Source organism: Camelus ferus, chromosome 10 (genome assembly GCF_009834535.1).
Source record: "Camelus ferus isolate YT-003-E chromosome 10, BCGSAC_Cfer_1.0, whole genome shotgun sequence".
NCBI lineage: Eukaryota > Metazoa > Chordata > Mammalia > Artiodactyla > Camelidae > Camelus > Camelus ferus.
Window position 1 is genome coordinate 45,769,550 of NC_045705.1, and position 27,441 is coordinate 45,796,990.

Genomic DNA, 27,441 nt, shown 5'->3' on the forward strand with positions numbered 1-27,441 from the left:
AAGAGCTGAGTTAAAAGCAAGCAACAATTTGGAGGAGACTATATAATTGTGTCAAGGAAACTGTAGAAAAAGGCATGTGGTCGTGTCCTTAGAGAATGGCATTAGCATAGGTCCTCCCAGATTTGTCAGTCCCTGGGACCAAGAGAGATCTAGGCTCTTGTTCTCAACAGGGACTGCACTGCACACGCACAAACACGCACACACACACGCACCTCACCCCAACTTTCAAATATCTCTGAAGACATTTTTGGTTGCCACAATGATTGGGGGGCATTTAGTGGGTGGGCCAGAGATACACACATATGAAACAGAGTAGGACCCTGTCTGGTCTTCCCAGGGACCGACCCCTCCCCCTTCTCCATGTCCTCCCACCTCTCGTTTGTAGAAAAGCTTTAGCCTTCTAGGCCTTCTCTGAGTTCCAAACAGTAAATTGAATTAGAGAAGTGAGAAAATGCAGAAAGAGAGGAAACCAGTCGAGCAAGACAAAATAATAATAGTTTAGCCATAAAACAAAGTCAAGGATCTTTAGTTCCTCCTCAAGGGTTATAGATAATTTCCTGAGCCATAGCTTTGAGTTATTTTGCAGATACTAAAACCTCTACCTGGTGGAAGAAGTTAACTGCCTGCTGACCACCAGCACATAGACCCCAGACCAGTTGGAACCAGAAGGTTGATCATTGAGGTATCTGAAATATCACCCTGTTACTTCACCATCTCAACCAATCAGAAAACTGTGGGCGAGCTGATTATGTACCCTGTGACTCCCTCCCTCACCCTATCTTTAAAAACTCTTCCCTGAAAGTCATTGGAGAGTTAAGGTGCTGTGAAATATTTGCTGTGGGCTGTGGGGGAGCATTGCGTCTGAGGTTGAGTACCATCAAACTAAATAAAATGGAAGCAGAAACTTAAAATACAGGTAGCGTAATACTGACGTTCTTACCGGTGACGTTTGTCTTTCCCAAGTTTCCAGCCACACCTGGGAGAAGAATGAGCACCTACTGAATCTTTAAGAATGACAACGGTGCCCAGAGAACAGAGGTCAGGTAGCTTCGAGATTCACGTCTGTCCCAGGACACTGTCCTTTTCCCTGCCCGACCCCCAATTCCTCCGTCTCCAGCCCCGTTCCTTCCGATCAGGCTAAGAGCTCCTGAGAGGTGGAATATCTGGTCCAGTAAGAGTGACAAGTAACAATTACGAGTATGATCGCGTCGGGGTCCTGAGAAGAGTAGGGAGGGGTGGAGATAGCGTCATTTGGGAGCCCTAGCCTGATGGGCATATTGGGCGGGCACTCAGGCCGGCAGGGCTCCGGACAGCAGGGGGCGCTGTGGTGGGAGCCGCGCCGGGCTGTCTGGCGCCTGGAGGCCTCTCGCCTCCTCCCGCGCTTCCGGAGCAGCTCCCGCGCGCCAGAAGCTGCCCAGTTATGGACCGCAACCCGTCACCGCCGCCGCCTAGTCGGGACGAGGATGGGGACGAAGCGGCCGGCGGGGACTGTATAGGCAGCACGGTCTACAGCAAGCACTGGCTCTTCGGCGTCCTCAGCGGGCTCATCCAGGTGTGGAAACTCGCGCCTCACTTGGACTCCCCGTTCGTTCCCCCAGACCCCCGCCTCGCCTCCGGCAGCCCCTCTTGCCCGGTAGCCACTGTCCCCACGACGACCCCTCCCCAGGCCCCAGCGGCGGGGCCTCACCCCCTTGCGTCCTGAGCTCCTCCGGGGATCCAGCCTGCCGGGAGCCACTCCCGGTTCCCCTCAAAACAAAGGGAAGTGTAGCGGCAGGGATGGAAATGCTTGCAGTTGAAATATTTTACTTCTGCAAAATTTTCAAAAAATACGCGACTGTGTGAATACATTGCTGGAGATTTTGCTCCCCATTCCCACTGTAGTTTCTGAAGCCCCGGTCTCTATTTCTCTACTTTCGTTGCAGTAGAATAAGTGGTCATTTTGGAGTCAGACGGCTCTGCTAATCAAAATCGTGGCTTCGTCGTCCAGCTTGACTTTGGGCAAGTCACCCAACCGCTCAGAGCCTGGATTTCTTTCTCAATTTCTATAAAGTGGGATGATAATATCTATATTATTGTATATAGGATTATTGTGTAGATTAAATAAGATGGTAAGAGCCCTAGAGTGCTTACCGTGGTGTTAACCTTGCAGGAGGCTCTCCAGAAATGAGCATTCTCCTCCTCATATTTCCCTAACTTATTTCCCTACTTCCAATCACTGTCCTCTCCACTCCATCTTCTACACAGCTGCCAAAATAATCTTCCTCAAAACCAACCAACCAACCAACCAACAAATCTGTGCATGGGACCTCCTCTTAGTTCCATTTGCCTACAGGAGAAAAATGCATTTTTCGTAGTTTGGAATCCAGGGCTCTTTGCAACTTTTCCAGCCTCATCTGCCCATGACACACTAAACTGCTCACCACGCCCCCACACTTGCCAGGCCCTTTCTTAACTCTGAACTCCTGTACTTTCCTCTTTGTGCTCTTCTCCTTTCTTCACATGACAAACCCATTCTCCCTCAGAGATTTAGCTTAAATCTCACCTCTTAAGAGAAGTTTTCCCAAGCTTCTTGCAGGCATAGGTCATTGGTCCATCATTTTTGTTCTCATGCCTCTTTGTCCACAATTCACTTCAATCACTTAGCCTTTTCTGTTGTGATTACCAATTTATACGTCTTTTCCCCACTAGATTCTAAAGTGCTTGAAAGCACAGGATTAAATCTTACTCATCCTTGTATTTCTACCCCAGTGCCTGGCAATAGTATTTAGCCATGGTACCCAAAACATTAATTTTGTTAAACAAGTTTTTTTGCAAGAGAAGATACTCTGAGGATAATATCTTTGTGACTTCTAAATTGTTACAGGGTAATATGACTTGAGGAGTACTATAGACAGCCTTTATTCATCTCCTTCCTTTGTGTTTCTGAAGATTGTTAACCCTGAAAACCCCAAATCCAGCTCAGATGATGAGGAGCAACAGACGGAGCTTGATGAAGAAATGGAGAATGAAATTTGCAGAGTGTGGGATATGTCAATGGATGAGGTAATGGGTTAGAAATAAAACTAAAAAGACTTGGGTAAAGAGGTAGTGAATGGATTTAAAAAAAAACAAAAAAACTTCAATCTAAAGTCTCTGGGGAAGACTTTAATATCTGTAGTCCCTCCTATATGTGGTACAGGGAGTGAAGGCTGAGGAGCTATAAATGCTAAACTTCTGTTTTTGAAGGTAGAGAATCTGAGTGTCTTTAGATTTGGGCTACATAAATAATTCTAATAAATGCTGGAACACTTGTAATCCAGGAAAATTCTGATGCTTATCTGTCTAAAAACAATGCTGGCCTTGTATTTGAGAGCAGATTAGGAGACCACTGATGTACCACAATCAAATTGGAAGGAACAGGAAGGAATTGCATGTACATAATTACAGTAATATGTTTACATTTGTGTTGTACTCTATAACTTGAAAGCTTTTTCATATTATATTACTCCATTTGCTCTTCACAAAAGCCATGTGATATAAGTAGTACCCTTCTTCTACAGGTAGGAAAAGAGGCGAAAAGAGATTGCCTTACATGCTCTTTCATTTTATTACTTGGATTTTTGCAGTAGGTTCCTGATTAAAATCCTTGTTTTAGTCCCTTTCACCTCCCCTCTGTCCTCCACATTGCCAGCAAATTATCTTTTTCCTAAAACACAGATTTAATTGTATTCTTCTGTCTTAAAAATTGTCAATGGCTACTCATTGCCTTTAGCAATTTTTAAAAGCACCTTTATTGAGGTGTTATTGACACAAAAAACTATATATTTTGAGGTATAACTGAAGTACAAAAACTGCATGTATTTAAAGTGTACATTTTGAAAAAAAATTGAGGTATGTATATGCACATGTAGCCATCATCAAAATTAAGATAGAGAACATACCTGTTTATATCCTACCTCTTGTCCCTTCCTGCCTCTACCCTCTCCAGGCAACCACTGATTGGCTATCTTCACTTCAGAGTAGTTTGCATTTTCTAGAGTTTTGTATAAATGGGATCGTATTCTTTTTTTGGAAGGGGTCTGGCTCTTTGTCTCAGGGTCACTAATTTAGGTTCATCCATGTTGTTGTGTTTATCAATAGTTTATTTTTTTTTTTATTGCTGAGTGGTGTTCAGTGTGCTTGCTCTGGCCAGAATGTCCACTACAGTGTTCACTAGAAGCAGTTAGAGGAGACTTCCTTGTCTTGTTCCTGTTGTAGGGGTAGTGCATTGGTCTTCCACCATGAAGTACGGTGTAACTGTGGAGGAGAAAGTTCCCTCTGTCTCTAGATTTCCTCGAGTCTTTATCAGGAATGGATTTTGGATTTTGTCAGGCTTTTGCTAAGTCTGTTGAGTTAGTCATGTGCTTTTTATTTTTAGTTTGTTAATATGGTGAACTATGTTGATTGATTTTCAAGTTGCTAAAATCTTGTCTGGGAATTTCATATATGTTCATAAGAGATAGTCGTTTTCTTGTCATTGTCTGCTTTTGGTATCAAGGTAATGCTGTCCTCAGAATGAGGTGGGAAGTCTCCCCTCTATACATTTCAGGAGGAGTTTGTGTAGAACAGCTATTATTTTGTTCTTAAATATTTGGTGTAATTCACCAATGAAGCTATCTGATCTTGGAGTTTTCTTTGTGGGAAGTTTTTTTGTTTGTTTTTAGTTTTGTGTATATATTACTTAAAAAAATAAGTTTTATTGAGATATAACTCATTACCATAAAATTCACCATTCAGTAGTTTTTGGTATATTGTGGGGAAGACTATAAATTCAATTTCTATAAATTCAATTTCTTTAATAGATAGAGGGCCGTTCTGGTTACTTCGGTACTTTGTGTTCTTCAGGAAATTAATCCACTTCATCTAAGTTGTCAAGTTTATTGACATAAAATTGTTTGTAGTATTATGTTATTGTTCTTTAATATCTGTAGGCTCTGTAATGATGGTGACTCTCTCATTCCTGATATTAGTAATTTGTATCTTCTGTCTTTTGTCCCTGATCAGTTTGACTAGAAGTGTAACAGTTTTATTGATCTTCACAAATAGATAGCCTTTGGTTTCATTGATTTTTCTCTACTGCTTTTCTGTTTTCTATTTCATTGATTTCCAGTTTGATTTTTATTATTTCCTTTCTTCTGTTTACTCTGCTTTAACATGCTCTTCTTTTTCTAATTTCTTAAGGTGGAAGTTGAGTTTGTTAATTTGAGATCTTTTTTTTTAAAATATAGGCATTTAACACTGTAAGTTTTCCTCTAAATCTTGCTTTAGCACTATCCTACAACTTCTGCTATGTGTGTTTTGTCTCATTTAGTTCAGAATACTTTCTAATTTTCCTTAATTTTTCTTTGGTTAATGAGTAGCAGTGCATTATTTAGATTTCAAATGGAGATTTTTCAGATATCTTTCTGTTCTTGTGGTCAGTGAATACTCTGAATCCTGTTAAATGTATTGAGACTTGTTTCATGGCTCAGAATTTGGTCCTAGTAAAGTTTTCAGGTTCACTTAAAAAGAATGTGTATACTCCTGTTGCTGGGTGGAGTGTCCTGTAAAATAACAATTTGATCAAAAGTGGTTGAGAGTATTGTTCAAGTCTTCTCTCTACTTCTTCTACAGTTATTAAGAGCTATGGTTTAAAAAAAGTTTTTAAAAGAAATATAACGTATTTTTCAAGTGAAATCCTCAAATATAAAATAGGTAAAACAGAGCTGCTGTATGAATGAGATTGTTTGCGGAGGGAGGGCCTTGCTCTTGGCCTCCCCTTTGTCCTCTTAGGGTAGCACTTGAAGCACCTATAGAGAAATGAGCTGCCTGCTGATTCACTGGCATATAATCCCTCTAGTGAGACTACATCCCAGCCTTATCCCCTATGACTCTGAGCAGGACCAGAGACTTCCAGATACTTCCTGCATTTTCCTGTGTTCATGCTCTGTTCCTGCTACTCTCTGCATGGAATGTCCTTCACTTGGCAAAATCTTTCTCATCTTTTATGGTGCAGCTCAAATGTCACCTCCTCTGTGATGCCTCCCTGGAAACTCCAGGAAGAATTCCTCTCTTTTCTGTCCTCTCATGGAACCTGTTCATTATGTTGCATAACACTTAACTTGTTACTCAGTGATTGTTTTGTGCCTGTGTCCTCTGGTAGGCTGAAGTTCCTTCTTTTAAAAGCTTAATGTCACCTCTTCAGAGACACTGTCTGTGATATACCTAGAGTAGCCCCACTTATCTTGGTTTCTAACACACACCATCTTGGTTATCTTCTTTGTAGCACTTAGACATTGTGTAGTTTGGTTGTTTACTTGTTTATTGTTTGTTCATCCCTCTAGAATGAAAACTAGATGAGATCTTATCTAGCTTGTTCCCTGATGTGTCCCCAGAGCCCAAAACAGTGCATGTTGCTTGGGTTTTTCAGTAAATATTTGGTGAAGAATGAATGAATGGTCATTCTAAGTGAAGTAAGCCAGAAAGAGAAAGAAAAATACCATATGAGATTGCTCATATGTGGAATCTAAAAAAAAAAAAAAAACAAAACCCACAAACAAAGCATAAATACAAAACAGAAATAGACTCATAGACATAGAATACAAACTTGTGGTTGCCAAGGGGGCGGAGGGTGGGAAGGGATAGACTAGGATTTCAAAATTGTAGAATAGATAAACAAGATTATACTGTATAGCACAGGGAAATATATACAAGATCTTCTGGTAGCTCATGGAGAAAAAAATGTGACAATGAATATATATATGTTCATGTATAACTGAAAAATTGTGCTCTATAGTGGAATTTGATACAACATTGTAAAATGATTATAAATCAATAAAAAAATGTTTAAAAAAAAAAAGAATGAATGAATGGGTAAATACCTGAGAGTTAGTGTGGTGTGCTGGTTAAAAACATGGTTGATCAAACTCATCTGGGCTCAGATTCTGGCTGTGTTCTACAATTGTATAATCTTGGCAGTTGCTTAACATTTTAAAACCTCAGTTTGTTTATTAGTGTAATGGGGCTAATGATAATAACTACTTCATAGGGTTGTTTTGAGAATTAAATTAGAAGGTATGCAAACCACTTCACTGTACCTGGCATTTAATACTTGTTCAATAAATGTTAATTGCCATTATTATTATTGGTGTTGATATTATTAATCCCTGTGCTACTCCAGGAATTATTTTAACTAAGTAAATAAATCCCTGCATGCTGCAAAGAGTTGCCCACATGACAGCTTGATCACTTAGGGTGGCAGCATCTGCTGCTATGACTTTCAGTTTGGAGTATATCTTTGAAAACTCTGTTTTCTCTGACCATGATCTCTTGATAAGTACGTGTGTCTCTCCCAGTCGACGGTCACGCAGTTTACCCCAGTTTCAGCTTCTCTGAAGGACTATTGCCTAAGCTATGTGGTTTAAGGAGACGTATTCAGCATCCAGATTAACAATTATTTCTATTTTCAGGATGTGGCTTTATTTCTTCAAGAATTTAACGCTCCTGACATATTTATGGGAGTATTGGCCAAATCCAAGTGTCCTCGATTAAGAGTAAGTATGTGCGTTTCTGAAGCTGCCTCTTTGGAGCAATAACAGCAGATAGTGCTGGATAGTCTTTCATTTTTCTCACTTTAATGTTCTCATTGGCTACAGATCAGTCGGCAAATGTTTATTGAACATTACCAGACACTAAGTAATGTGCTATTTAAAATTATTACATAGAATTTTGGATTTGAGCTGGAGATCAATACTTCCACTTAATGGCTGTGACACCAGATAGAGATAACCAACATTATGCTGCCAATATGTGGCAGAACAGGAAACAGTGCCCAGACTGCCCATTTCTCAGTTTATTGCTCTTTTTTATTTGCAAAATCCTCCATTACTTAAAAGCTTTCATTCTAAACTCGGTCTATTGCTCACAATTTTCCATAATCTGAATCTAATTCGCATCTTTCTGGCATAAAATCTACCCTCTCGATAGTCCTTCCAATTTAGCAAGCTCTGTCTGTTCATCATCTCAAGAGTTTACTGTGATCATCTCCATCTCCACGCCTTCATTTATATGCCTTCCATCTCCCCTCAATATTCACATCTACTATTCAAGATGATACTTTCCTTCTAAGCCTTCCCAAATAAGTAAGCTGTCAGTGGCCAACGATGATAGTAAACGCACCAAAACAATTCTTTACTTCTCATTAAGTCTTCCATGCTTTAATGCTATTTAGGTTGCCATGTACTGTGCACGTCATGGGTGATTAGTAAATATTTATTGACTAGTTACAATTATGAATAACAGCTATTTACTGAGTACTTTGTTTTACTACTCTACGAGGTAGGCATTTATCTCCACTTTGTAAGTAGAAGAACTAAGTCTCAGATTAAGAAGTGTGTCCAGGACCATACAGCTAGGAAAGATTGGAGCTGGGATTTGAGCCTGGTCCGCATGACTTAAGTATAACCACTGTACTGTATTGTCTCCGTTTCTTTGAAATTATGAAGTGGTGAATTCTGTAGTATGTTTTTTACAAATTGAATGTTGAGTTAAAAGTTTAATTAATATAGTGCTCCACCTTAGTTGGGGCCTGATGAGCCAATGGACCTCTATTTCCTTGGGTTGTTATATTAATATAAAGATTTGACAGTTACATGATTTTTCTTCTGGGTTTTTCTAACTTAAATGCATTAACTCACAGTTAGTACTTAGAGAAAATAAGCTTATGTTAAGAATGGCTCCTTCCAGGAGTTAGTCATATTATTATATATGTCTATGAGCTATAGCCTGTCTATGGCAGTGATTCTCAGCCTTGGCCACACATTAGAATCACCTGGGACACGGGCTCTCAAACTTTAACATGTTTCAGTATCAATGATCACTGGATTCACTTCCAGAGTTTCTGTTCCAGTAGTTTTGGGGTAGAATTGAGGAGTTCTAACAAGTTTCCGGGTGATGCTAGTTACATTTTGACCAGGGCCAGGGCCCAAATTTGAGAAGCTTTGCCCTAGGGAGCTTTTAAAAATGTCAAGTCAGGCTATTCCAGATCAGTTAAAACAGTGTCTCCTAGTGTGAGGCTCCAGACAGCTTGTAAAGCTCCCTCAGGGTGCTTCCCATGAGTAGCCAAGGCTGAAAAACGTGGTCTTTGATTGGAAGTTCAGTTATTCCCTCTTTAATTTTTAGGGGAAATGTATGTGTTTCTTTTCTGCCCCTACTCTATTTTAATCTTTACACATTTTATTGAGACTCTTTACTCCTGGAGCTTTGGTGCCACCTCAGTCTCCTGGCCTCTGAGCTCTTTCAGTCACTTCTCTGTCACTTATTTTGCTTTTTAATTTCTTTCTACACACTGAGGGTGGAGCCCTTTTAAGATGTAGACCCAGATCCCTTGTTCTCTTTATATTCACTTCCTTAGCTTATCTATTCTTTACCTTTTTAAGTTGCAAATCTGTGCCTGTGGAACCAAAGCTGTGACCTCCCTTCTGATTTCTGGTGCTGTCTCCAGCTTTCTTCAGTCATCCTCTACTTGCACGCTGCATTTTCCAGTCCAGAATTATGCATGCCCTAACTCAGTGATTATTACACTTATCCAATCATAAAAATCATGTGATGTGCTTGGTAAACAACAGCTTTCTAGACCCTACCTTGGAGATTCTGATTCAGTAGCTCTGAAGGTGGGACTTGGAAATTGGTATTTTTAACATGCTCCCTGAGTGATTGTTATGCTCTTGCAAGTTTGAAAACACTGTCCTAACTGAACTCATTGTGTCCTTTCCTATGCTTTCTTCTCCTTTTTTTTTTCGGTCAATGGGACCAGTACCTCCTACTGGAGAAATGCGATAACTTGAAACCTATGAGTTTTGTTTAATTGCTTTTTCCCTTTCTTTCCATCAAATTATTCTGCTTTCACCTTGAGTCTTTTTCAGCTTCTTCCCTTCCTATGCCTGCTGTCACCATGCTCATCTTCTTGCATCTTGATTACAGAGATGCGGTGTGGTATAGTGACTAAATGCTCGGGTTCTGGAGTTCTTGCTGTTTCCTAGTTGGAGATCTTGGGCAAGTTGCTTAACTTCTCTGTGATTTGGTTTCCTCACCTGAAAAATGGGGATAATAATAGTACTTACCTCATAAATTTTTATATGAAATGATACATGAAAAGTGCTTAGAGTGGTGCCTGGGCATAGTGAGTGCTAAATATTAGCTGTTACTCCTGAGATTATTAACATCTTTTAAAGTTTTTTCACTATCACACATTATGCATTTTGCTGCTAGAATAATCTTCCTAAAATATCACTGTAGTATGTTGACCCCCCTCCTTGAGGACCTTCATGGCTCCAAGTAACCTCCTAGATTAAGTCTAAACTCTTTAATATGGCAGTTATGGCCCTTAATCCACATCTTCTTTACCTGCTGTATTTATCTCATGTTATCCTCACTGTGTGGTACAGCCGGGCAGCTTTCTTTATTAGCCATTGCCCACTTTATTAGCCATTGTCCATTCTGCTGCATTATTCCCGTCCTGCCTCTGCTAATATGTTCCCCTTTGTTTGAATATCTTTCTTCTTGTTTGTATGTCTAAATCCTACCAGTCATTTATGACTCAGTTCATCCATAGGATTTCTTCTTTCATAACTCCTGCCTGCCTTTTTCTTATGTCTTTCATCCCCTCTCAAGTACTACTGGAAACTTGTCAAATTAGGATGCAGGCAGTATACCTCTGCATGTTGCCCCTCGTCTTCTCCCCCCCAAACTTGGCTCAGTGAAAGTTTTTTTTCAAGTTTTTATTTTTATATATGTCTTTCACCTTGGAGCCATTGTGACCTGTGAAATTTGATTTGATAGGAAATCTGCGTGGGAATTCTAGGTAATATGGCCTGTTTCCAGGAGATATGTGTATCCATCAGCAGTGATAAAAATCTTGGGTAAGTTTTACTACATAATAATTATGTTTTTAAAAAATAGATTCATATTTCATATCCCTAAGCAAATCCTAATACATAGGAAAGGTAGGGAAATAGTGTGAAATGTAGTATTTCCTTTCTCCTGATGAACACTCTTCAGGACTTCATTGTGTGTTGATGGTGCCTAGGGCTTCCACACTATTTGTGGACAGGATTCGGGATTTAGGCCTGTTTTCTATATCGATAGCAAAGGGGCTTGAATGTATGCAGGTGTAAGCCACATAGGATGACAACCAGTGGGGCAGATCTTGGAGGTGGGGACACCTGACCAGAGTCTGAAACAGTTTAGGTTCAGGGAATCCAAGGCTCAGAGCTAGAGTCTGGAGAAACTAGACTTGTTGACCAGGGTCACCCTGAGAATTCGGACTTAGGTCAGGGGGTGGTACTTGCCAACAGATTAGAGGATATAGGGTTACCTCCATGATTCAAAGGCTCTCATACTTCTGCTTAGAGGCTAGTTCTTTTTTACATGTAGAAAAGCTTTGGGTGGAGGGGTTTCTAGTGGTGGAAATCCTGGTTGTTACTTTAAGAGGTCTGAGAATACCCTGGAATTATATGCTAAATTTTATGAGTGTATTCGTTGTCTAGGCAGAGGGTTGTCGCTGTTAATCAGAATCTCAAAGAAATTTGTACTCATGATAGGTTCAGAAGACTGTCCTAGGTGTTTATTATCAGCTAGGGCTTTAGGGTTTATCACAGGATTCAAGTACATGGGTCTCTAAAATAGAGGTAACTACCTCTTCTAGGTGTGGAATGGCTTTAGGATCCTAGTTTAAGAAATTAATCCTCAGAATTTACAATCATTCATGAAGTAAATGACTTGGGATTATGTTTGGTCTCTAGTGATCCTTATCAAAAATCTGAGAATGACTAATATTGACAAGTTTTATAAATCTAATTGAATGCTTATCTTAAAATTAGTATAGAACAATTTCCATTGCTGAATTTGTTCAACTTCTTTGGAACAGTTGAGTATTACCCAGCCAAACTGGAAGATACACATATGCTATGACCCAGTGATGCCACTCATAGGTGTATGGAAAGAGAAACCGTGCGCACATACTTCAGGATATTCATACTAGAAGTATTATAGGAGCGTTGCTTGAAATAGCCTCAAATTGCAGTGAACCTAAATGTTTGTCAGTATTAGGCTGGAAAAATAAGTTGTGTTATAGTCTCATACAATGAAATGTTCTGCAGCGGTGAGTCAAAGAGCAACAAGAACAGGATGGGTAGGTTCTAAAGACATGATTTGCGTTAAAGAACTAAGACTCAAAAGAATACATGTAATATGATTTACTTCATGTAAAATTCAAAACCAAAATATATTAAATAATAAAACTATAGTGTAAAGCAAAGAAATGACTGCTGGATAAGTCAGGGTAGTAGTCATTTCTACGTGGGAAAGAGAACTGTGATTTGGAAGGGGCGCACAAAGGCTGCAGAGATGCAGCTCTGTTCTCTTTCTTGCTTTATAACTCACCAGGTATGGATTTGTATCTTACTGGCTTTTATGTGTACATGCTGTATTTCACAATTGTTTAAAAAGTTAAATGAAAACTCTGCTTTGATATTTGAAATGAGACAAGTGAGGCATATTGGGTTAACTTTTTTGTTTTTGTAGCCAGGTATTACTGCACTGTTTGTATGATTCAGACCCTCCTACTCTGCTGGAAACAAGCAGGTATGCTTTCTTCTTTTCATGGATTCTATATACTCACCCATAAGGGAATCTAGGAAAATAGAGTTAGAGTTAATCTTTTACTCTTGAATTTCCTATACTGTTTTTGACAGATAGATATTAAGCTTACATTTATCACGTAGGTTGTTGCTTACTTGCCTTTCCCAGACAGAGGTGGCCAGTGTCTGGGTTGAAAGAATCCGGGAACAACCAGCTATTTATGATAGCATTTGCTTCATCATGTCAAGTTCAACAAATGGTAAGTGACCATGTAATCTAGAAAAAAAATTTTAAATTATATTTAATTGTTAGCGAACCAGGTAACTATTTCTGGAGGTCACTTAAAGGCTAAGTGTAAGTTGAGAAAGTATTTCAATTCAAGTTATAAAGTATTTTCTTAAACTCCCAGGATACTGGTAAATTCCCCATTTAAAAATGAAGACAGACAAGCAAGTTGAAATAAAGGAGGTAAAACACATTGCCCTTGAAATCTTGTGTTTGGCAAGATTTGGCTTTCTTGGAGTGGCTTTAGGAATTTGATTAGCCTTACTACTTTTAAAATTTTGTTACTCATTTCAGTGTCTGTTTTATTCTCTGCAGTTGACCTACTGGTGAAGGTGGGGGAGGTTGTGGACAAGCTCTTTGATTTGGATGAAAAGCTAATGTTGGAATGGGTTAGAAATGGAGCTGTTCAGCCTCTGGATCAACCCCAGGAAGATTCTGAAGAGCAGCCGGTGTTTAGAATTGTGCCATGTGTACTTGAAGCTGCCAAACAAGTACGGTAGGTGAGCTCTTTTCTGCAAAATGTTCTGGGGAAATAGTTACTAAAAATCCAGTTGCTTAAAGGTGTAAGTCGACAGGATGAAGACAGGATGAATAGCATGTAGCCAGTCTTTGTCAGGTTTGAGTCACTATTGATATTTGTGGTGACAATGTATTTGCATTTTGCAAGAATTCATAAAGGTTGCAAAGTACCTGTTCTAATACTATTTAGCTATAGACTATTATTTAGCATTAATTATGGTTACTGTCTTAAAATCTGCAATTTTGTATAATTTAAATCAAATAGAAAAGATTTTCTTTGTGCTTTATTTTCCACTGGACATTTGACAACTTCTTCGACTAATATCAGATATTTGTTTTCTTGCTGCTTGTGTATATGCCAGTCTTGGATAAGTGACTGGCTTTTGGGCTCTGATGTCTTCCCAAGAGTAATTAATAGGTCTTGGAGGTCACTGAAAGTGTTTATTGCTGGTCACCAGAAAATTAATTTATGAATTGATCTGCTTTTTGGCCAGTTGTGCATTCTTAGTGCTTTATAACCTGCATTAAAGCATTTTAATTTTATGTACTTTATCCAAGTGAAAATTAAAATCATCTTTCCCCAAAACCGTCTCCTTCAGCATCGTCAATCTGAGTAAATGATGTAATCATTATTGCATTTGGATAATGTGTAAGGAATGTGGAAGCCATTACTGACTGTTTCCCATCCCACTATTTTCCAATGGCCAGTCAACCCCCAAGCCTTGTTCCTGACTTTTACTGGGACCCTACCTGTGCCATCACCAGCCCTCTGTCTCTTACCTGAGTTCCCTGCCTCAAGGCTTGCTCCTTCCAATCCCAGACTGTAGAGCTGTCTTTCCAAAGCACACAGTGGTCACCTTACTTTCATGCTTCAGACTCTTCAATTGCCTTCCTTAGGATGACGTCCAGATTTTTTTTTCTTTATGGCTTATAAGGCCCTGCACAATGCTTCTCCATCCTTATTCCTTGTTCTGTTTGAACTATATAAAATTTCCTTTGTTTCTTCAACTGAACCAAGCTCTCTTGACTCCAAACCATTGCACACTTTTGAAAAAATGTCTCCTCTGCCTGAAACATTTCCTTACCCCTTTGGGTTTCTATGTAAACATGATTTCTCTTAAGATGTCTTCCCTGACTCCAAACAAAGTTATGTCTGCTTGCTGTGTGGTCCTCTAGCACCTTGGACTTCTGGCATTATGTTCATGTCACTTTATTGTTATTACCCTTTAATTATGGTTTTTCCTTTCAGACTCTAAATTTCATGAAGGTAGGAACAATGTTTTATACATCTCTGTTTTCCCAGCCCCTAATATGTGCCTGAAAACAGTAGACACTTAAATATTTGCTGAACCATCTTTTAATTGTTCACTATCTTTTCACTTAATTGTGTGGTTGAAGAACTAAGATTGTAAATTTCTAGGAATCCAAACTGTTGATCACAAAATTATACCAATATGGTTTTAATAATCTCAGCCAAGGAGCTAAGATGATCCTGTGAAGTTTGAAGAATATCATTGTGTTCAGTGCTTGGTGCAGTGGGCCTTTTATTCATTCTATAAAAGTCTCAGTCATTTTTTGTCCTGATTATTCATGTAAACCATAATGATGAAGTATCACCTAATAGGTTTTTGCATTTTGCTTTCATGGGACAGGGCCCAACAGAATTTTTACTTCTTGTCCTGTGTTTGTTGATTGTATTACATAATATTTGTTGGTTTTTTGGCTGATTGCCCCATTAGACTGTAAGTTCTGGTGAGCACAGAGACTTGGTCCTGTTCCCTGTTTTATCCTTAGCATGTAGGACAGTGACTAGTACAAAGTGATTAATATTTGTTGAATAAATGAGTGATTGTGATCCCATAGTCAGTAAAGTTGATTCAATGCTTTTGTTTTTTGTATTTAGTTCTGAAAATCCAGAAGGGCTTGATGTTTACATGCACATCTTACAGCTGCTTACCACAGTGGATGATGGAATTCAAGCAATTGGTAAGATGTTATATGGGGAAACATGACAGTTACTGACTTGTTTGTTTTCTGTTTTTAAATGATTACCTTCTTCATCATCTTTATTAAGTACAGTGTCCTGATACTGGAAAAGACACTTGGAATTTACTTTTTGACCTGGTCTGCCATGAATTCTGCCAGTCTGATGATCCACCCATCATACTCCAAGAACAGAAAACAGTGCTAGCCTCTGTTTTTTCAGTGTTGTCTGCCATCTATGCTTCACAGTCTGAACAGGAGTATCTAAAGATAGGAAAAGGCAAGTATGATTTTAGTTTGCTCAATTAAATTCTAGTCTATCAGATGTGTTTGTTGTGCATTTTATTCTTTCTCCCATTTTCTTTAGTGCTTTTATTCCCTTGATTATAAAAATACTATATGCACAATGCAAAAGAATTTGTAAAATTTATAAAAGGAAACCTAGTGCTTGTAATCTAGTCATTCGGAAATAACTACTATAGATAACTACTATACACTCACATCTGTATATGGTTTTTTCCTGCTTTTTAGGCAACTTTTTTCATTTAGAAATTTAAATGAATATTTTCCTATGTAAACAAATAGTCTTTCACAGAATGATTTTTATGATTAGTACAATTAAGTCCATGATCCATCTAGAATTTATTCTGGTGTTACATGTGAGATATGGTTTCAGATTTTTTCCAGATAGCTACCCAGTTGTCTCAACATTATCTAATGAATAAACCAGTTTACCCACACTGATTTGAAGTGTCATCATTACCATCTTTTCTATTTCTCTCTGTATTTTATTCAGTTCTGTTGCTCTATTCATGTATCAGTAGCCATTGTGTTTTAATTATTAAAGTTTTATGTTTTGATACCTAGAGGGCTAGTCCCCCCTTCATTCTACTTTTTCAGAATGTTTCTATTATTCCTGTTTAATACTGAATTAGATTGACAAGTTCCAAATAAAAACCATTTTTTTGTTGAGATCATGTTAAATTTGTAGAGTATCCAAGAACATGCCTTTTCACTTGCTTAAGTCTTATTTTGTGTCTGTCAGTAATGTTTTACAATTTTTTATGCACATCTTACGTATTTCTTATCAGGTTTTTTCCTGGATATTTTATCTTTTGGATTGCTTTGTCTATGATGTCTTTCCTTCTGTTGATTATTGTTGGAATATATGAAGATTATTGATTTCTGTATGTTAATTTTGTATCCAGTAACCTTACTGAATTCTCTTACTCTTTTTAAGAATTGTTCCAGTGGTAATCTTGGGCTTTAACTGATACTACTTTGGGTTTAAGTTACATATGTTTCATCACTTTTCTACCTCTGATTTAATGAGTTGCCTTGTATCTCTGAGATTAGGCAATAATGGTGATAGAAAACATCCTTGCCTTTTTCCTGACTTTATTGGGCATGATTGTAGAGGTTCACCATTAATCATGATACTGTTTTGGGCTTGAGCTGTTCACGTTGTACCGTTTAAGGAGATACTAATCTATTTCTATTTTATTCAAGTTTTTAATCAAAAATAAATGCTGACTATTGTCAAGTGCCTTTTCTGCATTTATGGATAAGTTACCTCATTGAGGTGACATTGAGTACAGACCTGAGGGAAATAATGGAGTGAGTCATGTGAATACTTGGGGAGAAAAGCATTCCATATAGAGGTGACGTAGAAGTATGCCTGATATGTTTGAGGAAGATCTTTGAGGCCCTGGATTGCTAAGGTGGTGCCAACATGGGAAAGAGAAATAGCATCTGGGGTCAGAGAGGTAACTGGGACTAGAGTGTGGAGGGCCTGAAACTGCCTTCTACTCTGAATGAATTAGGAAGCTGTGGAGGATTTTAAGCATAGGATGGAAAGACATGAGCTGACTTTAATAAGCTCTCTTTCTGGCAGTTGTGTTGATAAGAAATGTAGTGGGGCAAGGGTACAAAAAGGAGACTGGTTAGGAGGCTGCTGTGAACTTGAGACAAGAGATGGTATAACTTGGATTAAGGTGGTAACAGGGGAGTTGTGGGGGGAAAATAGTCATTTTTAGGTAGTACCAATAGGATTTGCTGACTGATAGGTTGGGGAGGGTAGAAGAGAAAAGTCAAGATATGTCTGTCATTTTTGTCTAAAGGGTTGCCATTTCTTGAGATAGGAAAGACTGGTTTTAAACATGTTGAGTTTGAGATATCTACGCAGTGTCCAAGTGGGGCTGTCTATGGGTCTAGACCTGAGAGGAGAGGCCTGAACTGGAATAATGTTGTAGTTGTCACTCGATACCCGATTAGATCTTCTATAACCTTAGTTATTTCTTTTGATTTGATTTGAGAAGATTAGTATCTTTCACTACCAATATGTTTGTCCTTCTCTTTTCATCATTTGTAGTTTGCTTAATGAATGTTGATGTCATGTTATTTGGTATGTAGACATTTCATTGAAAATTACCCATCTTTGTTTCCCATAGTCGTTTTTTTTTGGCTTACAGCCTTCTATGTCAGATACAAAGATCACATTCCTCGTTTTCCTTTTATTTGCATTTGCCACTAATACCTTTGTCCATCTTACTCTTTTCAACTGTTCTAAATACTTTTAGGTGTGCTGATTTCTTTTTAATAAGTTAAATTCATTTAAATGTACTGATATAGTAGTTATGTTTGAACTGAATGCTGTCATATTTTCCATGCAGTATATGATTTATTTGCCTTGTTTTTGTGTGTATTTCTAACATTTAGGAAGATTTGCATTTTTGGTCTAGTGGTTACCTTTATAATTTTAACTGTCTCAGAATATAATTATAATTGCCTCCCCTCTCATTTATCAAAATCCTTAAAAATCTAATAACTTAAAAAATATATTTCAATGTTGACTATTCCTTATCAATTTTTTTCTGGTACTTCCAAACTTCAAATTTAAGTCTTGAGGAGTAGGGGTATTTCTGAACTATTTTTTCAGATATCTGCTCTGTTTCAGCATTTTGGGTTTCTTCTTCAAGGGTTATAACTTTCTTTATGTGAATCTCCTTTCCTGCATACCATAACTTTTTTTTTTCAATTTAAAATAAGAACTTTATTTTCATTCCTTTTGTTTTGCTTTTTTCTTCCCAAACTCCACATGCCTTACTGTGTTTTCAGCAGTGTCTCTTCTCCTGTTTTGCCTTCATTTCTGTGGTGGCTTTAATTTTTTTTTTAACTCCTTCCTTGAGCTCTGCCAGCTCAGGTTTCCTATCGTATTGCCTTTCATTTCTTAGTCTGAGCTCTTGTATTTCTGCTTTGTGCTTGATTACATGTTGTTTTAAAACTCATGGCTAAATGTTACCTTAATATTCATAAGCTTAATATCAGCATTTTTAGGTGAGTATTCTTCCTCTGCTGTTTGTTTTTCCTTTTCCTTTCTTCTTTTGGTATCTTCATGTTGCTGCTGTGCTGGTTAAGCTTACTCATCTTTGAATGAATTGAGTTTTTCCTGGATCTGTTTGCAGGAAGTTCATGTAGGAGAGGGTTGTCGGAGTTCTAGGCTAGCAGGAGTTGGGTTTATGAGTCTCCTAGCTTTTCTTCCCAGGCGAGAGGTGGCTGTGGTAAAGTCTTGCCTTTCCACTTGCCATTTGCTTCCTGTATGTGTGACTTGTCTATGGGATCCCTTATTTACCTGTCTTCCTCTGCTTCCTAGAACCCCTGGGAAGCACTAGCTGCCGTCTTGCTCACTCCATGCACTCCATTCCTGCTGTTGCGAGCAAGGGATTCTGGATTTGCACCTCAGAATATGTGCTTTACCTTAGAGAAATGGACTTTTCTGGCCTTTTGTGAGATCTGCAGTGTGGCATTCTCTCATCACTTCTTCCCACGGCCCCTGCTTGATTTATACTGCTTTTGACACTTTTCCCACCTACCTTATGTTTGAGATTTCAGCTGTCTCCTAGTTTTATCATAGTTGGGATCAGTTTTTTGTTGCTCACTCTCTTTATTTCTTTGTGGTAAATTCTGAAAGAAGAGGGGGGAAATTCTGACCTTGAGCCCTGGTGCTCGTCCTAATCTCCTTGTATAGATGCATTTTCTGTTGAAAGTTATACAGTTTCTGTTGAAAATTACACACATCTCTCTAGGTGTTGTGGGACTGGGTGCTCTTTATCTTTCTCCCAGTCCCCGAGCTGTATGGTTTTTATGATTGGGTGAGAAAGTATAAAGATGCTCATTTAACTCTTAGCCATTGATTAACCCCCACACTAGCATCCTGCCCTTAGCGTTGGATAGGGTTTTGCAGATTTAGGGCTGGGAGTGAGAAAGGGAGAAGAGAGGCTTCTCTTCTTCTCAATATAGATTGATGTGACCTATAGGGAAATCTTGGAGTGAAGAATTGGGTGTTAAAGTCAAGAGTTGGTGCTAACAGAAGATAAGATGTGGGAGTAAATCCAAGTGGAATATAATAAAGCAGCCAGGCAAGGGAGGTGCTCTGAAGAGGTGACATTGAGTTGAGAAATAAAAGATAAGATCCTGGTTGCTAATTTTTTTTAAATGGCATTTCCATGTACTATAAGTGACCTAAGTTTGGAAGTAAAGTTAGATTAAAAAAAAATCAATATACTAGATTCAGTGTTAACAGCAAACTTTTCCCCTAGATTTGAAATTATCAGGTAGAAGGGGTAGAATTAGAATCAGTGACTGGATCAGGGAGAGATACCTTTTAGCATGTTCATGTTACATATTTTGAGTCTGAGCTTTAGTTTTCTGTTCAGTTTTTATTATAGGCTAATTAAAATGATTATTCTATCTTTTAACACATTGATCTCCCACTGTGAATTAGGTGCTCCTGGGGAAACACAACTGTCACGCAGATTTGGGTGACGTGATAAATGTGTTAAGGAATCATACTATTTCTTAACTTAATAGAACATAAAATTTTAAAGATTTGTTTAAGATTTTTATAATAGTTAAAGTTTAAAATGAAAATTATTTTCTCACTATGGCCTCAGGACTCTCATGTTAAGACTCTTGCCCAGCTCTCGTCAACTCATCCTGTGCCCTCCTCTCCCTCCCGTTGCTCACTCAGTCTGAGTCATACTGGCCTTCTTTTTATTCTTCAGACCTTCTACAACATTTCCTGTTTGAGCCTTTTGCACTTTGTTCCCTCTGCTTGAAATATTTTCCTGGGCTCTTTGCATCAATGCTTCTTATCCTTTAGTTCTCAACTCACTATTACCTCTTGAGAGAGTCTCCCCTGCCCGTTGCTTTATTCTATTCTCCTTTAATTTCCATCATACACCTTATCAAAATCTGAAATGATCTGTTTTATTCATTTACTTAATTGAGAGTATAAAAATGTAAGCCTCATGAAGGCTGAGGCCTTGATGATCTGGTTTCCTACTATTTCTACAGTACCTAAAATACAATGTCTAGCAATAGCAGGTATTTAGTACCTGTGCAGGAATAAAGGAATGAATGAATGATTGGTGACCAAATTTAACTGGCTAATTCCATGCCTCTTATTTTATCTGTTCAGTAGATCTTCCTCTAATTGACAGCCTGATTCGTGTCTTACAAAATTTGGAACATTGTCAGAAGAAACCAGAGAACTCAGCAGAGTCTAACACAGAAGAAACTAAAAAGTCTGATTTAACCCAAGATGATTTCCACCTGAAAATCTTGAAGGATATTTCATGTGAATTTCTTTCTAATATTTTCCAAGTATTAACAAAGGTAGGAAAGAAGTAGTAATGCTTTTCTTCAGTAAGAAAGTATGAATTACTTAATGCTCCAAATTTTATTATTAGTTTTTTTTTTTTAAATATTACACAAATTTGGGAAAATAGAGAAAGGAAAAACTTATCACATAAGTTTATACTCTTAAACTAATAGTTGATGTAGTTTGGTGTATTTATGTCTTTTTCACATGCTTATAACCAATATATACAATTTTTTAGAGGCTATTCTTTTTACTTAACATATTATAAGCACTTTTCCTGATCTAGGCCAATTCACTGGAAAACTTTTCACTGAGAGCCAGTTTAATACCCAGTTTGCCAAAAAATCAATTTTTAAAATTTACTGTAACCTTGTTTTAAGGAGTACTCTTCCTGCATATGTTCAGGATTATTAACATAGTCTTTCTATATATATATTTTAGGATAAATAAATTTATTAATGTAACTGTGAAGAATATATATTCATATTCATGGACTTTTTAAATAAGAATATTCCTTAAAACAAATTTCAGTTAGTCTGGTGACTTGTTTTTTGGTGAACTATCCTGCTTTCCCTTGGGATTATTACCTTAGCCGAGTTTTTCAGATGTTAATTGCTGGGTTCTATGTGATAAATGTGAAGATGACAGGCATAAATGGCTACATATTGCCAAAGTGCTTTTGACATATGACAATGTTGGTTTTCCTTGATCCGTATTACTGTGTATTATAATTTTTATGTCAAGTAAAGTTCAACAGGTGTTAAATTGTACCTTATATTGACTTGCATTTTTATTGTTAGTGAGATTGAATATCTTTCCATGTATTTTTATATTATTTGTGTTTTCTACTTTATAAATCTGTCCATTTTAATTATTTGTATGAACTCCTTGGGTAATTCTATATCTTTTGTGTATTCATTCCAAGTATTTTTTCCCACTGTTTGTTGTTACTTTTGTTTTTTTTTAGAGGGAGGGACATAGATGTTTTTTAATTTTAATGTGACAGGAATATAGGAAGAAAGTGGGTGGAGAATAAACCAGGGATATGTCGTGAAAATTCTAATATGCCATGCTTAATGGAATTTGGACTTAGTGTCAAGAAAACTGAGAAGCTACTAGAGATTTTTTTTGAAGTATCTAGTGATGCAATCTCTTTAGAAAGATTACTCCAAAAGCAGTAGAGAAGATTAGAGAGAGCTGAAGCTGGAGGCCAGAAGACCATCCAGCAGGCTCTCCTGGCTGGTAATCTTCAAGAATAATCTGAAAAATAATGAGAGCTTAAACTGTAGAAGTGTGGATGGAGAGGAGGGGTGGGATGAGAGAGATTTAGGAGAGTAGAATTAAACACTTGGTGGGGGTGTTAGTAGCAGAGGAGGAAGAAAAGTCTTGGCTGTACCCCACATTTTTGATTTGTACAGTAGGCTAGGTGGGTGCTGGTGCCTTCACTAAAATAGGGACTACAGTGGAGCACAAGGAGGAATGATGGTAGGGGCAGTTTGGGACATTTGAAGTGCCTGTAGGATTGGTAGAAATCGTATGTACTGATTTATATTTGTTCACCAGATACAGCTTTAGAACATTTCCTATTTTAACATCAGATCTGTTTGTTTGTTTTAGGAGACTGTAGCTCAGGGACTAAAGGAGGGACAGTTAAGCAAACAGAAGTGTTCGTGTGCATTTGCAAACCTTCTTCCTTTTTATAGCCCTGTGGTGAGTATGAGTAAATGTAGAGGTGGCTGAGTTGCAGAAAATTAAGTGTTTTAAGTAAGCAGTTGATCTCTGAGGCTTTTGTCAAAAAAGATAGTGCATGTAATTACAAGACTTAATGCCTTTGTCGGATAGATGACTAATGGGTAATTCATGAAACTAGCCTAAGTAACAGTTCAAATTTTAAGAGAAAGGAATCAACATTGAATTTAGTAACCTTTTCTATTATGAAATAGACAGCATATGTATTAATGAAAAATAAGATTCTTAGATAGGTACAGTTAATAGATTTTTATGGTTCTTCAAATCACATCACATTCGCTACCATTAGAGGCAATTTCAAAATAACTTTTTTTAGGAAAATGAAGTATGAAGTGTGGGAGTGAGGGGATGTGTCAGCAAGGAGGATGATGATAAAACCCTGGCAGTAGACCCTAAAGGGAAATCAGTAGGAGGATAAATACTAGTTTGAAAGTAAACAAAATGGTAAAGACTAGTCACTTCCTTGATGTTTCAGAGGACTATCCAGGAAGTGCTCTTATTGACATCTGAGGATCTGTCAGCATTTCATTTCCATTGGACTATTTAGAAAACATAGGTAGAGCATTTTTATAGTCAACAATCAGTATCTTAAAACGTCTTTTCCTTTACTTATGTTTATTTGGTTCTTTTGTTTGACTCGCAGGTGGCAGACTTTCTCAAAATCCTACAAGAAGTTGATGAGGCCCTTGCTGGTAACCTGGAGGAAAGCTTCCCAAGTTTGAAGGTTCAGACTTAAAAACTATTGGAATTCCTCTGCCCAAGAAATAAACTTTATTTTCCTCATTGACAGTTAAAATTGACAAATGGGAAATATTAGACCATAATTTTTTTGTGTTGTACTCATATCCTTCTCTTCCAGCCTTATCCCATTTTTGTTTGGCATTGGAATCAAATTTCACTACCATCAAACACCATCCCACCCCTTTCCCCTCCTTTTTAAAAATTGGTTATGCAGTATTTGTCTTCTTCAGGTAAAGAAAACAAAATACAAGCTTATCATTGAGGTTCTTTTTACAATATTTGAGGGGTCGGTAAGGACTTTCTTTATAACTCTCAATTTGATTTTTATGTGAGAATTTTGTACTCATATCCAGTACAAATGCATTCAGCTGCACTAATAGAAATCCCTACTATAATAGCTTAATCTGATAACTTTTATGTATTTCATGCAATAAGAAGGTGGGCAATCCAGCCCTGATAATGTGGCTCAGGGACCTTAACTCCTTTTAACAATCAAAAGTAGTTACTAGTTTAGCTTTGTTGTAGTTCAGGGTTTTTTCCCAGTGTTTTACATATGAAGATAAAAGTGCTAACATTCTGATGAGAGCGTATTAGCAAAATTCTGTCTTCAGAGAAGATAGAATTCCAGTGGTTTGATTTCAGAAAATGGTTTGTTGAGTAAATTCATATTTTTAAAATTAAGATTTGAGGGAGTTTCGTGACTTCTGATTGTTTATAACCTGTGCTATACGTGATATCCCTCTTACACTTTATCATTCTTTATAGTGCTTCCTAGTGAAGTATATTCAGAGAATCAACCAGGTACTCTTACTGGGAAGCACCCAGTTTATATTATTTGAGTTGCTGAAAGTGGAATTTGTAATAAATTTTAAGAAAATATCAGTTATGAATTTAAGAGCCAGCTTATTAAACCTCTCTTCTGGTACAGCCTTTTCCCAATTTATTACAGAATCTTTTAGGCTTTAAAGCATTGGTCTTGCCTCACACTTTGTATTCTTTCCTTGAGTGACTTCTGCTGATAAAACAGAGGGATACCTGCAGAATAGGAAATGGTGTTCAACAGTTCATGTAAGAGATACAGAATTTCCAGTTTGGGGGTAGTTTTATTGTTGAAAGTGTCCCTGCTGAAAAGAATTGAATTATAAAATTAAAATCTTACAGATTAAACTCTTAGTTGGTGAATTTACTTTATGTATATTTGTATGTCCTCTGGTTGAATGTGACTTTAATGTGAGCTTTCAAAGGCACTGCTTAAATCACTCCTACTTGCTAGCCAGTGCTAAAAATTCCACTCTTGTTACCTCTTGAAGTTTAAGATGCAGATAACCCCATAGGAGTAATACTCCAAGTTATTGTCATGTTTACCTCAGTGCGTAAATTCTCATTCTGTCTTCCTGAGAACACATTTTAAAGGGGGTCTGGGGGGACAAGGACCTTGAGTATCTGAGGGAGAGTGCCACTCAGAAAGGGTAAGTTACAAGGGGAGAAAAAGGATACATCTTGGGGAGGCTAGGGTTTTTCATGTTATTTTTGCTTCCCATTTCTGTCTTGAACTTGCCTTATTTACTTGTTACTTGCTATTGTAGCATTATGAGGAGGTTCATATTTTCATAGTAATTTGATACATTTAAAAACTTCCTAAACTATGAATTATAATAAATAATTTTTAAAAACATGAGTGATGTTAAAATTTTTTCAGTGTACACAGTTTGAAGAATTCACCAAAAAAATTTTAGGGCTTGCATCAGTTACAGTGATATTTTGAAATGGTGCTTCTCCAGAAGCATAAATAATGAAATTCGGAATTTTATGTACAAATGAAATTGAAACTCACTCTCTCCCCCCATACATTTTTGCAGAGGAGGGAAGGAATTACAAGAGAAACTTGAGTTAGCAATTGTTAAATATGTCATTCTATTTCTAATTAAATTTGAGTTTGATTTTTGCGGTATTTAAACCACTTAAGACTGACACAGAAGACATGTTCTCTCTCTGCCTTTTTAATTTTTTTTCAAAGATATTTTATTCCTTGCAGCTAATGGGATATAGCTAAATTGTTTTCTTGGCTGATCCAGCTTTCTAGATCAAAAGACTTTTTCCACTCTACCCTGAACATTTCCCTTACCTTAGCTTTGAATTGGTTACTCTGAATAACTTTGGCATGTAAGTGGAAAAAAGGTTGAAAGCCATCTCTCAGCATATGTGGAAACCAACCATAAACATGAAGAAGCAACCTCTATTTAGGGTTCAGAAAATCTTAAGTGCATAAACTGTTGAACACCATCTTCTATTCTGCAGAACTGGGCTGTGGTGATGCTGGGTCTGAGAGTTAACTATGAATTTGAGTAAATAGAAGAAAAGGAGTATTGGGGTTATACGTTAACTTGCCTGTTTTAGCTAGTATGTAAAGAAAACTCATCAGTAGCATATTTTCTAAAGAAATAGGTCCATATTAATTTAGATCTGATCTCTGTATTCTCCTTGAGCGTATATTCTTGTTTTACCACTCTGCAACTCCAGTCTCTTCTCTGCTCCTGGCAGGCGTTTTAAGATAGAGAAAATAGGTAAACACCCCTCTTGAGTTAGTCCATATCATTTTTATTGCCAGTGTGTGGTTTAATCCAATAACCATTATTAGAAGTTACATATTTATAGTGAAGTGGTATGATGTCTTGAATTTACTTCATAATAGTCTGGATGGAGGGGAAGGAAGTGAGTTAAGGGAGTAGATAAAACAAGATTGGCCATGAATTGAAGTTACTGAGGATGGGTGATGATAACGGGATTTGTTATACTATTCTATTTTTGTATATGTTTGAGGTTTCCTATTAATGTTTTTAAAAGCAAGCAAATGATACCTAAAAATTTAAACTTGAGTTTAATTGTGAATGATGCTTATTTCTTTTATGTCTAAATAAAACTAGAACTGTTGTATTAGCATTAAATACTATTGAATGCAGCACAGTTGAAACCAACACAAATACTTGATAGAAAAGATTATCATTGGTATATAACCAATTACATAAAAATTATTATTTTCACTGTTTTTACTGACTCAACAATGAGACTTTTGCATGAGGAATGTGAGTGACTGCTAACCAGTTAGGAACTGATGTCATAAATGTCTTAGCACCATAGTGGGATACTTTTACTAACGATAGTTTTTTTAAGTGATCTTCAGTAATGTATTTTGTTGTTAGAGGAGACTAAGGAAGAAAAGCAGAATCATGGAATTTTAGGGATGGACAGATTATTAGACATTACCTATGTCCAGTGGGTTATTCACTGGGCTAGTCAGATCTGCCAGAGACTGGGCCACTGTAGTCCTGAGGGCCAGGCCAGGCCAGACCTAAAGCAGCTACCCAAGAAATCAGATAAGACTGGAAACAAGAGAAGAACCTTGTGATGGATGCGTCCAGCCTTCTACTCTCACCTCGTGGTTTTTGCTCACCAGCCTCACTGCTCTGTATCTCTGTATAGAATTCAGTGTCTGCATTTCTAAAATATGATGTACCTTAGGTTAATATGCATGAAGTCAAATTTGCATAAATCTAATTTTGTTAACTCAGGGAACATCTGTAATACAAGAGCTGAAGAGCCTCCATGGATTTCTACTTAGTTTTCAGAACCAAAGGTTTTGGAATATTAGGCTTCTCCTTATACCATGGTTACTGTGCCCATGTGACTGCCCTTTTTTAACAGCTGTATTTTCCTTGGAAGTCTGTGCCTCCAAGGGTTAATTTAGCAGCATCATGGAGAAGGCTATTCTCATTTTGCTCTAACTTTCCATGCCTCAGGGCTGTGGCATGAAATGAATTTCTGGGAAAGTGTTGTGCCACACTGAAACCAAACCTGGAAGGGAGAGA

At 37.6% G+C, this 27,441-nt stretch overlaps 1 protein-coding gene across 2 annotated transcripts; it reads left to right on the forward strand.

The window, feature by feature from the left end:
• The first annotated feature begins 1,356 nt into the window (after nucleotides 1–1,356).
• SAAL1 (serum amyloid A like 1) lies at nucleotides 1,357–27,074 on the forward strand. Of its 2 annotated transcripts, none has more exons than XM_006195128.2 (12): nucleotides 1,357–1,552; nucleotides 2,929–3,042; nucleotides 7,467–7,550; nucleotides 10,837–10,916; nucleotides 12,580–12,639; nucleotides 12,780–12,895; nucleotides 13,237–13,417; nucleotides 15,344–15,426; nucleotides 15,515–15,703; nucleotides 20,903–21,099; nucleotides 22,703–22,795; nucleotides 23,478–27,074. In XM_006195128.2, exons 1-12 carry the CDS (start codon nucleotides 1,421–1,423, stop codon nucleotides 23,568–23,570), a joined length of 1,422 nt encoding a protein of 473 aa, XP_006195190.1. In that variant the 5' UTR covers nucleotides 1,357–1,420; the 3' UTR covers nucleotides 23,571–27,074. The 2 variants fall into 2 exon arrangements, with proteins under 2 accessions (XP_006195190.1, XP_006195191.1); XM_006195129.3 differs by having other exon boundaries at nucleotides 20,906–21,099.
• The last annotated feature ends 367 nt before the right edge of the window (nucleotides 27,075–27,441 follow it).

Excerpts from the sequence above, each read along its gene's own strand:
- SAAL1 (XM_006195128.2), top strand. The coding sequence starts at position 1,421 with ATGGACCGCAACCCGTCACCGCCGCCGCCTAGTCGGGACGAGGATGGG. Across the intron at positions 12,640-12,779 it reads ACTCTGCTGGAAACAAGCAG|GTTGTTGCTTACTTGCCTTT; the intron begins GTATGCTTTCTT and ends TTTATCACGTAG. Across the intron at positions 22,796-23,477 it reads TTCCTTTTTATAGCCCTGTG|GTGGCAGACTTTCTCAAAAT; the intron begins GTGAGTATGAGT and ends TTTGACTCGCAG.